General features: G+C 38.9%; 1 protein-coding gene across 4 annotated transcripts in view; it reads left to right on the top strand.

Moving 5' to 3' along the window:
* PTBP3 (polypyrimidine tract binding protein 3) overlaps positions 1-16,507 on the top strand; it is a 78,263-nt gene that overhangs the window by 30,365 nt on the left and 31,391 nt on the right. For all 4 annotated transcript variants that reach the window (XM_075560323.1, XM_075560322.1, XM_075560319.1 and 1 more), the window contains 2 exons: positions 9,716-9,885; positions 15,659-15,805. In XM_075560323.1, the coding sequence (XP_075416438.1) occupies positions 9,716-9,885; positions 15,659-15,805 (317 nt within the window). The remainder of the gene's footprint in view (positions 1-9,715; positions 9,886-15,658; positions 15,806-16,507) is intronic.

The following is a 16,507-nucleotide window of genomic DNA, read 5'->3' as shown; positions in this document are numbered from 1 at the left end:
CATTTGTGCCATCCAGGAAAAACTCCATTCAGATTAAATAGGTGTTTTTTCAGGGTTCCCTATGTGGTCATCTGATTATATCCTGGCCAGTGAGATAGAGTAAGTGTTCTGAGGGACTGAGGGGATGTCTTGGAATGGGCACACACTGCTTCCTTCTGGAGTTCCAGCTTCCTTGGATGAGGAGGATGAGGGCTGCCCCCTAACAGAGCAGAGACCTGGAGCCTGGGTCACTGGAGACTATTTACATAGTGAGAAATTAATTTTTTTTCTTAAGCAACTATGTATCAAATATATTGTTCTTATATGCAGCTAAACTTAAAACTACTGTAGACACTGTTTAGTTTTATTAACCTCAAATTTTGTAATTATTCAATGATCATCTCATATAAAGATATCAAGTATATAAGTATCTTTATTTTATTTGTTTAATATTTACTGTAATTTCTGGAAACATATAGGGAAAAAGTGGTAGTTGTGACTGTTTCTTGGTCTTTTTTAACTTTTAAATTACAGAGCTTTATTTAGGAATTATTTAAAGTAAGGAAAAATAAACAAAAACCTGTTAAGAAAGACTAGGAGGAAAATTGGACTTGAAGGACAACAAAAGCCTGAAAGATCACAAAAGAGAACAACCATATACATACACTCTTGTATAAGCCGAGTTTTTCCAGCACATTTTTTATGCTGAAAAAGCCACCCTTGGCTTATCTGTGAGTGAGGGTCCTACTTACCTGATCTCCAGTCCCTCACGCTCATCTGCGGGCGTCTGCAGCCTCTGTGGGTGGCCTGATGACTGCTGATGTTACCGCTCTTTTCTCCTGCACACAGGCAGCCTCTGTGCTGTCCGTGCCATAGTGGGCAAGAACCTGCCCCCTTCTGTGTGCTGGTACCTTGTCAGATGAATGTTGGATGCAGCCGCTCTTCTTCTCCCGCTCTTCTCCAGGGCTGTGACCAATGACAGTCGTACCTCTGCTTGGTCACGCCCCCTTGATCCGCCCAAGCATTGCTGAATTACCAGTACTGGTGTATCTCTGGTCTTGGATATACAGTACATTTATTTACAGTACTTAGTATGCTGTATTTTATTTTTTACTTTATTAGCCCCTATCTGGACCTAGTGTTGACTGTGCTTGCATAGAGTAGTCTGTTAGGGCTCATCATATACACGTTGTGTTGTGTTAGCACCTTCCATACGTATGCTGTAACGTGTGTGCAGTAACAGTGCGTACACAACGCACCGTGTATATGATGAGCCCTAACACGGGCTGCTCTATGCAAACAGTCATGTTATCACATTCTGAAATATCACCAGATTGCATCAGGCCTCAAACTGTACAAGCTGCGTTGTGTACATGTGGTAAGGCAGCCCATGTAGTAATGCAGCGCGTGCAGTCACACAGCACGTATGGTTCTTGTTGATACCACATTGTTTTTGTTGATCTTCTTTTCCACTTACAGAGCTAGTTTACGGTTTTTCTTTGAAATATTCAAAAATATTTAACCTACTGATGCCTCGATGTAATTTTATTGGTACCTGTTTTTATTTTGAAATTAAACCAGTACCCGCATTTCCCACCCTAGACTTATACTCTAGTCAGTAAGTTTCCCCAATTTTTTGGTGGTAAAATTAGGTACCTCAGCTTATATTTGGGTCGACTACTACTTGAGTATATACAATAATTGCCCTTTTTTTGCATTGTTAATCAGTGAATCTGTGGTTTTCCTCTGAATTCCACACAGGACATGCATTTTATTATAAACTGTCTGCTTTTTACACATACTTTGGGGCAAGCTACCTCCAGAATCAAATCTCAGAACTACTACACCAGGGGCTAAACAATCTTAGTGTTGTGGGTCTTGTTCCTAACTTTAACATATTGTTTTTATTAACATAATGATATTAGATTTTGATAAATAATTTTAGTAGTTTTCTGTATTATTTTACTTAGTTTTTACTAATATTTAAATCCATTGCCATTGAGTCTATTCTGACTCTTAGCAACCAACCCTATGTGGCTATTGATATTGTTAAGTATCTTTTGCATCTCTGCTCCTTTAATCAAGGGGTTTGTATCCATTACTTTGATACAATGAGATATTTGAATTTTCTACCATTAATATATTTTCTTGCCTTGGAAGTAGCCAATTTTTTTTTTTAGAAGTAGCCAAATTTGTCATCAAATGTTATTTTTATATGCCATGTCAGTTTGGATATAGACTAGATTATAGAGTTCCTCTGAGCTCTGAGTAGGTGGTGAGGGATTTATTTAGTTTTTGGATTAGGTTGGAAACCAGGCTTTTGTGTACTCCCAACCTCAACATGTGACTTCCCTTCAAGATAAAATAGGACCTGGGGTTTTTCCACCGTGCCCTCAGCCAGGGAAAAGAGGAATGTGGAGGATGGATCCATCTTACACATGAAGATAACAAATCCACCAAGGTTCACAAAGTTGAGCTCCAAAGGCTACGTGCCCTTAGAAGCAAGAGCTATGAGTTGCACTTCCTTCCTCCATCTAGTCACATCTTAGTCACATTGCTTTAAGAGACGGAAATTCAAAAAACAAATAAGTCTTCATTCTAGTGTGCCCTACTTAGTCATAATTCATGGAATGTTTTTACTCTAAGGGAGAAGGAAGATGTAGATAGTGGGACACCAATAATCTCAATTTCGTAAATACTTGGTAACTATGTATATATTCAGTATTTATTTTGTGTGTGCCTTTGAATATTTGCACATAAATTGATTAAAATTTTATATTCCAACTTCTAGATTTTAGTATTGATGGTATCCTTGCTTCTTAAAGTAAGTACACTGTGTAATCAGTGTCTGGAGTGAAGCATACAATGTCATTTACGCTTCCAGAGGTCCTTCCTTCATCCAAGTGTATTCATTGACCTGACACCCCTAGCCTGGTTCCTTTGTGGATTTTAAAAATGTGTGTCAATGGGACAATAAATAAATGTGCACCCTTGTGTATCTTCTTTCATTCAAGATTATATCTGTGAGATTTCATCTGTGTTGTCTGTTGGACCTTGTATCTTTTCTTGTTTCTTTGTAGTATTTTTATTTTATAGGTGGACATTTGAATGATTTCCACTTTATTATCTTGCTATGAATATTTTTTAACTTTAAAAGTTTATTAGTTAAAAAGAGTAAATTTTTATTGTTGAGAAAACAACACCAAATTCAATACCAGCTGGGTAGTTTCCACATCTACCATTCAGTGACATTGTTGCATTCTTGAAAGTGAGCACCCGTGCTCCTCTGCCATTAACATGCCTCCTGAGTGTTGCCCCCTAAGGTTACTACCCAGTCTTTTAGGAGCTGCTGATCCTCATCTAGGTCGTTCTTTCAAAGAGCATAATGCTAACAGCAAGGCAGACATTGTTTACTAGTTTGGCTAATTTTGTTTGATTTTAAGAAGGCTTCCGAGGGTATTCTTGTTTAAACTGTTAGTATTCTTAATATCTGCTGGAGAGAAGTATGCATTTCTCTGCTAGTGGAATTGTTTGGTCTTAGGTACACTCTTACTAGCAGTGTACCCCTAGTGTGGTCTTGGTTTGTTTATAACTTCACTGTACTTCCTATTAAGGTCCTTTGAATTTTAGTTATTGTGGAATAGAAATTGGTCTTTATTAGTGGCTTATAGTGACTTACATTTGCTCCAGTACTAAAAGAAATTGAGCACATCTTCAGGAAGGTCTGCGAAGCTTTTTGCTCACTTGTGTTTTCTTCCTGTTGTTTATTTGGAGTGGCTGTTTCATATTCTGGATATGAGTTCTTTGTCATGTGCATATTGCAGATATCCTCTCACATGCTATAACTTGATAAGTTGCCTTTGAGTGAGTTTTGATTCATGGCCAACCCATAGATTTCAGAGTAGGTTGTAAAGCCTTTGTTCCAGGGAACCCCTGGCTGGACTCCAAACTCCAATTTTTAGGTTATCAGTTGAGTATGTTTACTGTTGACACACTGAAATTCTGTGGCTTGCTAGCTTAAACTAAGTGATATTTTTAATAAACTGACATTTCTCATTTTTAATGTAACCCATATTTTTAATATAATTAGTCTTTCTAAATATTTTCAAATACTCCTTTTTAATATAATCAGTCTTTCCCCCTTTATTGCTATAGCTTTTTTATCTTGTTAAAAATAAACAGCAGTGGACAACAGGAAGTTCCACAAAAAATAAAATGTAGAATTATCATGTGACCCTGAAGTTCCTCTCTTAAGTATGTAACTAAAATGATTAAAAATAGGGACTTGAAGGAAAGAGCTAGGAGGCAAAGGGCATTTATAGAGGTCTAAATAAAGGCATGTGCATATGCAAATATATTTATATCTGAGGATGGGGAACTAGATCTATGTGCACATATTTATAGGTTTAGTAATAAAGTAGCAGAAAGACATTGGGTCTCCACTCAAGTGCTCCCTCATTGCACGAATACTTCTACTATATTGGCATTCTATGATGCTCACTTTCCCGACACAACTGCTGAAGACAAAGGGGGTGAATAAGCAAATGTGGTGAACAAAGCTGATGGTGCCCGGCTATCAAAAGATACAGCTTCTGGGGTCTTAAAAGCTTGAAGGTAAACTAGCGGCCATCTAGTTCAGAAGCAACAAAGCCCACAAGGAAAAAGCACACCAGCTTGTGTGATCACGAGGTGCTGAAGGGATCAGTTATCAGGCATCAAAGAACAAAAAATCATATCATTGTGTGCTCACCTCCCTGATACGATCGCTGAAGACAAATGGGTGCTTAAGCACATGTGGTGAAGAAAGCTGATGGTGACCGACTATCAAAAGATATAGCGTCTGGGGTCTTAAAGGCTTGAAGGTAAACAAGTGGCTATTTAGCTCAGAAGCAACAAAGCCCACATGGAAGAAGCACACCAGCCTGTGTGATCACGAGGTATTGAAGGGATCAGGCATCATCAGAACAAAAAAATCATATCATAGTGAATGAGGAGGGGGGCAGTGCAGAGTGGAGACCCAAAGTCCATTTGTAGTCCACTGAACATCCTCTTACAGAAAGGTCTTGGGAGCAGACGAGCCAGTCCGGGTGCGATATTGCAATGATGAAACATACAACTCTCCTATAGTTCCTAAATGCTTACTCCCACTATCACGATCCCAATTCTACCTTACAAATCTGGCTAGACCAGAGGATGTACACTGGTACAGATGGGAACTGGAAAGACAGGGAATCCAGGGTGGATGATCCCTTCAGGAGCAGTGGTGTGAGTGGTGATACTGGAAGGGTGGAGGGGAGAGTGGGTTGGAAAGGGGGAACCGATTACAAGGATCCACAGGAGCAACGTGTGACCTCCTTCCTGAGGGACGGACAACAGAAAAGTAAGTGAAGGGATACGTCGGACAGGGAAAGATATGACAAAATAACAATTTATAAATTATCAAGGGTTCTTGAGGGAGGGAGGGGGAAGCGGGGACGGAGGGGGAAAATGAGGAGCTGATGCCAGGGGATTAGGTAGAGAGCAAATGTTTTGAGAATGATGAGGGCAATGAATGTACACATGTGCTTTACACAATTGATGTGTGTATGGATTGCAATGAGTTGTATGAGCCCCTAATCAAACGATTTTAAAAAAAGATAATGAAATGTTTTTTTTGGTGAATTATCAAGGGTTCATGAGGGAGGGAATGAAGGACGGAGGGGAAGAACGAACTGATACCAAGGGCTCAAGTAGAAAGCAAATGTTCTGAGAATGATGGTGGCAGCAAATGTACAAATGTGCTTGACACAGTAGATGGATGTATGGATTGTGATAAGAGTTGTATGAGGCCTCAATAAAATGATTTATTTAAAAAAAACTAGACAGGGACTTGAATAGATGCTTGCACATCAATATTAATTGGAGCATTTTTTATGTTAGCCAAAAGGTAGAAACAATCCAAGTATCCCATTAGATGAATGGATTATTAAAATGTGGTGCATACTTAACAATAGACTATTACTCAACCATAGAAATAAATGACATGCTGGTAGCATGCTATGACATAGATGCTTCTTCACAACAGCCTCGAGAAATAAGGACAAATATTTTATGTTCCTATTTATATTAAATATTTAACATAAGCAAGTGCATAGAAACAAATCTTAGTGTTTATCAGGGCTGGTGGTACAGGGAGGCAGTTACTGCTTACTGGGTGCCAGGGTTCTGTTTGATGTGATGAGAAATGTTTGGAAATGGTTACTCGTAAGGGTTGTCAGCATTATGAGTCGTAGTAACATTACTAGTTAGACACTAAAATTGTTGAATTGGCATATTTTCTACAATAAAAAATGTAAATGTACTACAGATTTTTGCTAATTAATATTTAATTTTCTCAGAAATTTCTAAGTCCTCAATTTTGGGACTTATATATATCACTTATAACCTCTTTCTCTAAAGTTAAATGTTCAATTACATCTCATTTCATACATGGATTATGTAAAGTTGTCCCTAAGCTTGGTACAGCCCCTCTTTACCATTCATAACTGCTGAGAAGGATTATCTTAAACCATGGGAATGTGCTTAATATATAAACAAGTATAGGAATATTTATTTTACCTTCTTCCTGTTACTCCATGAAGACTATATATTGAATTCTCATTTTAAAGGCTGAATATTGTCAGGTAGAAAAAGTTCCCATGTCCTAATTATTTTTTAACAGTTTGTTTTGTTCCTTAGTCTCAATTTCTCCCCTTTCCTGGACTTCAAAATTTGTCTTTCCCCAGACTCTAAATATTATGTAGTTATCTCTCATCTTAACTCATTTTGACTCATATCTTCCTCTTGCTAACACTCTATATTTCTGCTTCCATTTACTGTCAAGATTTTCTCAAGATTGTTTATGTTCTACTTTTACGTTATACCTCTTGTTTACTTTATTACTTTGTGGTTTCCACCCACTCCATTGGCTTATCTCCCCTAATGTAGCTTTCTCACTAGTCTGAGACCATTTCGTCTATTTCTTAAACATTTTAGCCAGTAGTTATTTTAGTTAAGGAACAGTTGGCATATTTCATTACCAAAATACTTACAAGCTGCTAAAATGTTCTTTTGCCATGCAATACTTAATTTTTTAAAATGACTGTAAAATATTATCAAGCCAAACACTAATTGCCTGTTTTTTTTTAACAGAAAAGTTGTTAGGATAAGTTTAGCTGAAAGTGTCAATGGCCAAGACAAGACAGAAGTCCATTTCTGTTATATTCAGCACATTCTGAAGTAAGCAGTAATCCCTAGTACATGATGCCTCTTCCCAGGTTTAGCAATTGGGTCCTATATGGTTGCTAGGACCCCAGGCAACCAGAGGAAAAGAGGAAGAGAGAAGATAGAGTCCCCTTAATGGAAAAAGAGCAACATACACCATTTTTACTTTACACGGTCACACAGCCACTCCTAGCTGCCAAGGAGGCTGAGAGTGTATGTGTAGCCTTTTTTTCGCCCCCTGGCAGCCATGTGCTCAACTAAAAATTGGTGGATCTAAGAAGACTAGCTGTGGAGCAAACTTTGCCCTCTTCTACAGATACTGGGTGCTGTCTGTGATTATATAATAAGCAGTAGACTATCTGGTGAATTTGGCTTCGAGTATCAGTGGCTAAAACAAGTTCCTTTGAGCACTCGGCACTTGATAGTATGGAATTCATTGAAATTGTTTGACTAAAGCCTTATGGAACAATATAATCTTTAAACTTCATAAATAATCTTTAAGTTGGTTAAATAACACTGTAAATTAGCCTGGAGAAGGAATATGTACAAAGAAAACTAACCTGCAGCATGAATGCTTAGCCATGTGAATTTTATATTTAAATTTTGTAATTTGTCATTTTAAAACACATATAAACTTCTACTCCCAACCAAGATGGAGTAACTGGGACCAGACTTGAACTTTCTACACACTATTTAAAGCCAAAAAAAAAAAAAAAGCCAATTGTTTTTTTGGCAGGTGGACAATGGGAAGAGCCGTCCTGTTATCTCAGAGAAAAGGGAAACAAGTTAAGGGCCAGTGAGTCTTGTCCTCTCCATGACTTCCTTTCCAAACTGGGGGGTCAGGAGGGAAAGCCTAAGCAAACATGGCAGGAATTGCTGAGTGAAGACAGAGAAGTCAGAGTTGGCGAGGGCTCAGGCAGCTGGCGTGGATGTGGGTAGGGTCACGAGGAGGGGTGCTTCCTAGAAAATAGCTCCAGAAATATTTCTTAGGGTCCTTTGACTCTGCTGTGGAATGTGAAGTCAACTTGTGTAGTATGACACCACAAGGTCAGACAAAGAACAGCCGGGGGAAGCTAGAAGTTCAACAATCCCCAGGGTTTATACAGGCCTGGGAGATGTTCACATGATGGCTGGTCAGAATAGTCTTTGGACACCTAAGGCATACACAGTAGAGATGCCGCAGGGGCCAGACCTTAACCAGTAATGCTAAACTAACTCAAGTGTAAAGGTTACTTCAAACCCACCACACAGACTTTAAAATAAACCCCAAAAGGATGAAACTAGTCTGCAAGGAACTGAACTTATTTCCATTAAAAAAAAAAAAGTCTGCTCAGTATTGGGCATATAGTAAAAAAAAAAAATTGCCAACCCTGGAAAAGTATTCAGTCTTACATGTGCTATTTGGGGGAAGAAGGCGCCTCTTTTTTAAAAATTTATTTTAACTGTGCATAATTTTATTATTTCAGGCCTGTTGATTCTAGTTATTGTCAGTATTAAAACAATAGATTTAAACAAAATTTAACTGTGTCCTGGGGTGACAAACTTTGTTAGTTGATAGCGTTGGTTCTCAAACTCGAGAGTGCATCAGACTCACTCGGAAGCAGTGTTAAAACATGAAGGAAGTTCGAAGAAAGGAGGACACCTTGTTTTAAAAAAAAAACAAAAACATGAAGGAACTACTGGGTTCTGCCCCCAGAGTTTCTAATTCAGTAGGTCTGGGCAAAAGTTTGCATTTCCAATGAGATGAAGCTTCTGCTGAGATTTACTGTTACATAATTAGGGCAAGTTTAGCTTCAAAGAACACTTTAAAAATAAATTAATGAAGAATATATAACACCTAAGAAATAAACTTTGTTTTCATAAACTTAACAGCTCAAATCCACTTGGGGTAAAATTTGTATCATAGCCTTTTCTAAAATGTATTGTTTTAATTACATAAGCATTTATCTGTAGAAAATTAGAAAACATCTTAAACATATTAGTATAAATACTATTATCTAATGTACAACAAAAGTTTCATATTTAGAGCAGTGGTTCTCAACCTGTGGGTCATGACCCCTTTAGGGGTCGAAAGACCCTTTCACAGGGATCGCAAAATGACAGGAAGTAGCAACTAAATAATCTTGTGGTTGGGGGCAGTCACCACAACATGTGGAACTATATTAAAGGGTCGTGGCATTAAGAAGGTTGAGAACGAACCACTGATATATTATCTGAAATAATATAATATGGGCTACAGTAATTTTCCTTGAAGTTAAAAAAGAAGACTTCAGTTTTTAAAAGTTTAATGCTGCAACTGACCCGCCCCCGCCCCCCCCCCCAAACCCTCTTGTTGACAGGGTATTGCTTTTGTTTTCCATCCCACCCCCACCCCGTGTCCCACATTCCCTGCATTTGAAAACCTATTGGAGGATCAAACATAACGGGACAGTTAATGTCAGCAGTGTGTCAACACAAACTAATTTCAGTAATTCTTTTTAATCTTGTTTTTTAGCTAATGGGAATGACAACAAGAAATTTAGAGGAGATAGACCTTCCTGTTCACCCTCCCGTGTTCTCCATCTTCGCAAAATTCCAAATGATGTCACTGAAGCAGAGGTCGTATCATTAGGTCTACCATTTGGCAAAGTGACTAATCTTTTGATGTTGAAAGGAAAAAACCAGGTATGTAGATCTTCAAGATTGACACAAGGTGATTATCTCTGAGTGTTAATGTTGCAGATGATTTTTATTTCTTAACTTTTGTGTGTTTTCCTGATTTCATACTATGAACATAAATTGAACACAAACTGTCATTTTGCTAACTGCCAGGAAGAGGCGGCAGGTAAGGCAGTTTCCCTAGGCGGTCTACTCTTTCTTCTGCATTTATGTTTATCTGCAACACGAGGTGGGCCTGTTTTGTTAATCCTTTGTCCTTTGATCATAAGGAAGTGTTTAGAAAACATCTCTTAGTAGAACACTGCAGCAGGAGACTCTGGTGTGGGAAGCTCATACTTCACTGGCACCACTTTCCCAGAGTGCTCGGGGCTGGAGGACTAGGGCTGCTGCTAGGGGCTGTTTTCATCAGCCCTCTGACAGATGTAGTGCTTTTGGTTCTCTCTCCCCCCAGATGATGAGAATCAAACCCTTTTGCAGGATAGAGCTGGAAGATGCCCTAGCACTTCATTTTTAGCACTTACCCAACACTGTGTTCCGAAGCTCCTCCTTTGTGCGGCTCATGGTAGAAATTGAGGCATGCTGAACATCCAGCAAGGAGTTGTATAGAGTGGATATTATTAATGTTTACAAATTCTTTGTTGAAAAGAGGATTACTTTGAAAAGAACGACCGTTTAAAAGCATTACCTCCTCAGGACTAGTAATGAGAGTAGCAATACCAGGGGGGTAAGCAGAAGGTGGGGGGAGAAAGGAGGAACCGACCACAATGATCTACATATAACCCCTTCCCAGAGGGATAGACAACTGAAAAGTGGGTGAAGGGAGACAGTGGTCAGTGTAAAACAAATTTATAAATGATCAAGGGTTTATGAGGGAGGGGAGGGCGGGGGAGGGGAAAATGAGCTGATTAAGGGCTCAAGTAGAAAGAAAACGTTTTGAAAATGATGATGGCAACATACGTACAAATGTGCTTGACACAATGGATGAATGTATGGATTGTGGTAAGAGCTTTAGAGTTCCCCAATAAAATGATTTTAAATATATATATATATATATACATTACCATAGTTGGCTTTTGTTTTATTTTGATCATTTCCATGCTGTGTCTTAGAAAAAGTGTGCTGGTGCTGTGATTGAAGAGTGGCTTTAAAGTGAGTCATCTGGACATGTATACTTACAGTGTACACGACTTTAGTGCACTTTCTCTCTTTAAGATAGCCAATTTTATTTATTGTGTTTTTTGTTCATTCTTACATGATACTTGATTTGCTATTTGGCTCACATCACTACTTTATAGAATATTGCTAGTTCAATTGAAGTGTTTAATTGGTAACCCTTGATTGAGCATCATCTTTAACACTTGGCAAGTAATATCCTTTTACTGGCTGAGCATCATATTTAATGTTTGGAAAATAATATTCCTGTACTGGGCTGGCTTAATCTTAGAAACATTTGACAAGTAGAGTAAAACCTTTATGTGACCTCCAGATGGACAGGGCTTTCCATATACACTCGTGTACAAGCCGAGTTTTCCAGCATGTTTTTAATGCTGCAAAAGCCACCCTCGGCTTATACTCAAGTGAGGATCCCACTTACCTGTTCTCCTGTGCAGTGCGGTGATCTCCAGTCCCTCCCGCTCATCTGCGGGCGCCTGCAGCCTCTGTGGGTGGCCTGATGACTGCTGAGATCACCGCTCTTCTTTTCTCCTGCACACAGGCAGCCTCTGTGTTGTCCGTGCCATAGTGGGCAAGAACCTGCCCCCTTCTGTGTGCTGGTACCTTGTCAGATGAATGTCGGATGCAGCCGCTCTTCTCCAGGGCTGTGACCAATGACAGTCGTACCTGTGCTTGGTCACGCCCCCTTGATCCGCCCAAGCATAGCTGAATACAAGTACCGGTGTATCTCTGGTCTTGAATATATAGTATATTTATTTACAGCACTTAGTCTCCTATATTTTATTTTTTCTTCTTAACGCCTATCTGAACCCACTGTTGACTATGCTTTCATGGAGCAACCTGTGTTAGGCTCATCATAAACAGGGTGCGTTGTGTATGCATGGTTGCTGTATGTGTTGTGTTAGCACTTGCATTCATATGTGGTAGCGCTGCGCGTGCAGTAATGAAGCACATGCAGTAACACATATATACAGCGCAGTGTGTGTAGTGTGAGCCCTGAAACAGGCTGCTCTATGGGAACAGTCATATCACATTCTGAATATCATCAGCCGATATCAGCCCTCAAACTATACAAGCTGCGCTGTGTGCCTGTGGTAAGGCAGCCCATGTAGTAACGCAGTGTATGCAGTAACTGTGTATAGTTATTGTTGACACCACATTGTTTTTGTTGATCCTCTTTTCCATTTACAGAGCTAGTTTACTGTTTTTCTTTGAAATAAATATTCAAAAACATTTAACCTACTGATGCCTCAATTAATGTAATTTTATTGATAACTTTTTATTTTGAAATTTACCAGTAGCTTTTGCATTTCCCACCCTAGGCTTATACTCAAATCAATAAGTTTTCCCAATTTTTTGTGGTAAAATTAGGTGCCTTGGCTTATATTTGGGATGGCTAATACTCGAATATACGGTACTTCCAAGTTGCCTCTGAGTGGATTCGAACCACCAGCCTTTCAGTTAGTAGTCCAGCATGTATATAACCCTTTGTGTGCCATCCAGAGACTCTACAAATAGAAGTAAAGAAAGTTTTGGTTCATAGTTATTTTTTGTGCTCAGTAAGTTTTTTCTTTTAATCATTTTATTGGGGGCTTGTACAACTCTTATGTCAATCCGTACATCCATCCATTGTGTCCACATTTGTACATTTATTGCCATCATCATTCTCAAAACATTTGATTTCTACTTGAGCCCTTGGTGCTCAGTAACTTTTAATGCTCATAAATGTGTATTCTGTAACTGTAAGTGTTTTAAACATACTTTGAAGTGATTGCTACGTATTTGTTCACTGAATATTGTAGTGGAAATTATGTAATTGTTTTTGATGAGGGCCGGGGTATGTAGCATTTTCCTTTAGAAGCATTAAGACAAGAGTAGTGGAGGTGGATGTTGTCCACCTTTTCCGAAATGTTGCACAGCTCCATTCTTGCTGACGCTAACCACCACTCCTCCCTTTGGGGAGTGGCTTTAAAGTGAGTCACTTGGACAGTTAATACCTCGTAATAGTATGCATGACTTTAAGTGCATTTTATCTCGTATCTATTCCCTCACGTCCCTGAGTTGTGCAATTTGTTGCCCAGTCACACAGAAGTCATAAGGCTTTAAAAGGAAGTGGCTCTAGTGGTGGTGGGTGCAGATAAGACCCCATTCTGAAAGAGATTCAGAATTCTGTCAGGATCTTCCTCCTCTACAAGGCTGTGGTAGCTGGTAAAATCAGGCCAGGTGGTAGACCGCAACTTGAGAGAGGCCAGGCAGAGAGGAAAGTCATATGAAAGGCCAGAGCCAGAAGCCAAACATGTCCAAAGTCCAAGCAGATCTCACTTCTATCAGCTCTCAGTCAGGAAGCAGAGGTCACAGAAGAGAAGGCTTTGATGAAGGAGCGGGCTTTGTCTGTGAGCACATCATGCCCTCAAGGAAACAAGGGGTGGTGACTTAATCCACACCCTCTAGTAAGATGGAGACTCCAAATACACTGATGTTACTCCTATCTATTAGCATAGCAGAGAACTCCCTTCAAAACTCACTGCTGTGGATTGATTCCGACTCCGATTCCTTGACCCCTATTGGATGGAGTGGAACTGCCCCACAGATGTCTAATACTAAATCTTTACGGAATTAGAAAGCCTCGTCTTTCCCCTTTGGAGAGAGAGGTGGTTTTGAGCTGCTGACCTTGTGTTTCACAGGCCAATGTGTAACCACTATGCACCCAGGGCTCTGTGGCCAGAATTTGCAATACATCGCAAAAGGGATTATGACTAGGCAGGATCATAGTAAATAACAGCCTACATCTCTGTGTACTTAGTATAATATAGCAAAACACTTGCTATTTCAACGTGTTCAATTCACTGACATTAATTATGTTCATAATGGTGTGCATCTGTCATCACTCTAGTTCCACATTTTCCCATCACTCCTAATAGTATCTCAGGGCATGTGGTGGGTTTTTGTCGTTGAATTAAGTTTCTATATTTTAAATTTGAGATGTTCTTGCAGGTAGTTTTGAAGACAAAACGAATGGTTCGTAGATGTTTGTGTTTCAGCCGTCTAACCGCTAGGGTGTGGGGTGTGGGTAGAGCAGCCTGTCACCGTAAAGCTCTATTAAATAAGTATCCTTTTCCTGTCAGAGAACTTACAGGATTTCTGACAACTAGATGAAACCATATGCGAGTAAAGACATAAATGCCAGGGAGCTTCCTTCTGCTTTCCCTATGTTAATTTTTGGGTATTAATACTATGATTTCAGATAGTCTAAAAAATGACGAGTGATTCAAATCACTATTGACTTAGGGTAAGATGTTCTCCATTTTCCATAATTTGAGTAAGTGAACCTTTGCACCTTTAGTCTTTAAAAAGTACTCAGTGGTAACGGAGTGTGAGAAGCTGTTTCATTTTACCAGTAATGCTAAATTGTATATGAAATGTGCTATATGTGCTTACCTGTTTTAGAAAAAACAATTTTGAGAGCCTTAATACTTGCATAGAATTTGAAAATGAAACTAGACCCTAGAAGAACTGTCCAAAGCCATGCAAATCTGATTGGGGTGGGGTAGACAGTATGATGACGAGGTGCTGACAAGAGAGATTTTCTTTATAGTCTTGTCTTCCGGGTGAAGTCAGAGGGGGAGTGGGCTGGGAGAGCTCTTGGAGTTTAAGATAATGCTGTTTGCCAATGCAGCATGCAGGGTTCCCCACCATTGTCATCTGGAACTCCAAATGCTCCTTCAGGGATGCTCAATAACAAAATTCTGATATTCTGGTTTAAAGTTAGGTATTTCACATATTCATATACCTGCTTCAGGGATGCTCAATAACAAAATTCCGATATTCAGAAGCCCTTTAAACTTAGCTATTTCACATATTCATGGAGAGGGCAGAGTGTAGCTTATTTAAAGCAAAAAATGATGCTCCCATAAATCACACTGGTAAAAGTTTAGTGTGATAGCAGTTATTTATGTGTACAGTTAAAAGATCATCCCTTTCTCCTCTCCTCCCCTTTTTTTTCCAGTCAAAGTTTTACTCTTTCATACTTTGCAAACCAGAGGAGAACTGGGATGTGGTGGAAAGGCTCATGGTTTAATATTCAAGAACCTGGTTAAAATGAATCTTGGTCATTAACTCCTGTCTCTATAGTTTTCTCAACTAAAACAAATTCATAAATTTCTTTAAAGCACCTGACATGCGGTGGCTTTAAAATAAGGTGGAGCGCACTTTGAGTGCTCTGTGTAGAAATTTGTGGACTGAGGTCCTTAAATCCCAGCCTCTGAAAGCATCCATTTGATGTGGTGATGCACATACTCAATTTTGCTCTAACATTCATTCTAGATTTTAGAAAAAACAGAAATAGCGGAAAAACCAAGAAGCATATAAAATCAGTTTATCAACTTGCCGTTTCATTTCTTAAACTCAAAGTTTCTGGGGTTTTTTTTTTTCCAGTTAACATTCATGATACATTTCTTTTTTTTTTTTTTTTTTCATGATACATTTCAAAGCAAAAGTTTTTTACCCTCTGTTGAGAATGTATAAGACAGAACAACCTAAGAGTGATAAGAAGTTTTAAACTATCAGAAAGAAGAGTTTTTACATTGTCTTTTTGTATTTACTTCAGGCTTTCTTAGAAATGGCTTCTGAGGAAGCTGCTGTTACTATGGTGAATTATTACACTCCTGTTACTCCTCATCTCCGAAGCCAGCCTGTTTATATTCAGTATTCCAATCACAGAGAACTTAAGACTGACAATCTACCTAATCAAGCTGTAAGTATGAAAGGCAGTTTCAAAACTGATATAAGAACACGCTATGTAAAAATGTTCATTTTCTATGTTTTTTGGGGTGTGTGTGTAACTTTTCTTCATCTTAGAATATTTTGTTTTTAAGATTTGCACATGTAAATTCTTTTCCCAAAGGTCAAGGAAAAGAAATTTTAGAAACAAAAGTTTTGTTGTTAGAAATGATTGGTACTTTTTCCCCCTTGAAACTTTGTTTTTCTTTAAAACCACAAAATCCCAGATCTTCCGGGAACTTTAGAAATCGTTCATTTCAATCCCTTCTCTTTACAGAAGATAAAACAAAGGTATTGAGAAGTTGAGTGGCATGCTTATACTGTGATGGAACTGGACTTAGGGTGTTGTTTTAGTTATCCAGTGCTGCTGGAACAGACACACCACAGTACAGGGCTTTAACAAACAAATTTTTTCAATCACTTTAGGAGACTAGAAGTTCACATTCAGGACATTTGCTCTAGTTTATCATCTGTTGGTTCTGGAAAAAAGATTTTTGTCTCCTTTCAATATCTGTATGCCTGGCATTTCTTGAAGACATCTGTGTTGGCATCCATCTTCCTTCTCAGTGAAGGAAAGTTCAGATCCCGAGGACTGACTCCATCCACTCCTAGCTCTTCTTTCTTGGTGGTATTCCGATCACTCTGAGATCTGCTGTGTATCTCAAAAGAGATTGAC

Source organism: Tenrec ecaudatus, chromosome 10 (genome assembly GCF_050624435.1).
Source record: "Tenrec ecaudatus isolate mTenEca1 chromosome 10, mTenEca1.hap1, whole genome shotgun sequence".
In the NCBI taxonomy this organism is placed as follows: domain Eukaryota; kingdom Metazoa; phylum Chordata; class Mammalia; order Afrosoricida; family Tenrecidae; genus Tenrec; species Tenrec ecaudatus.
This window is presented reverse-complemented; position numbering and strand designations above follow the sequence as displayed.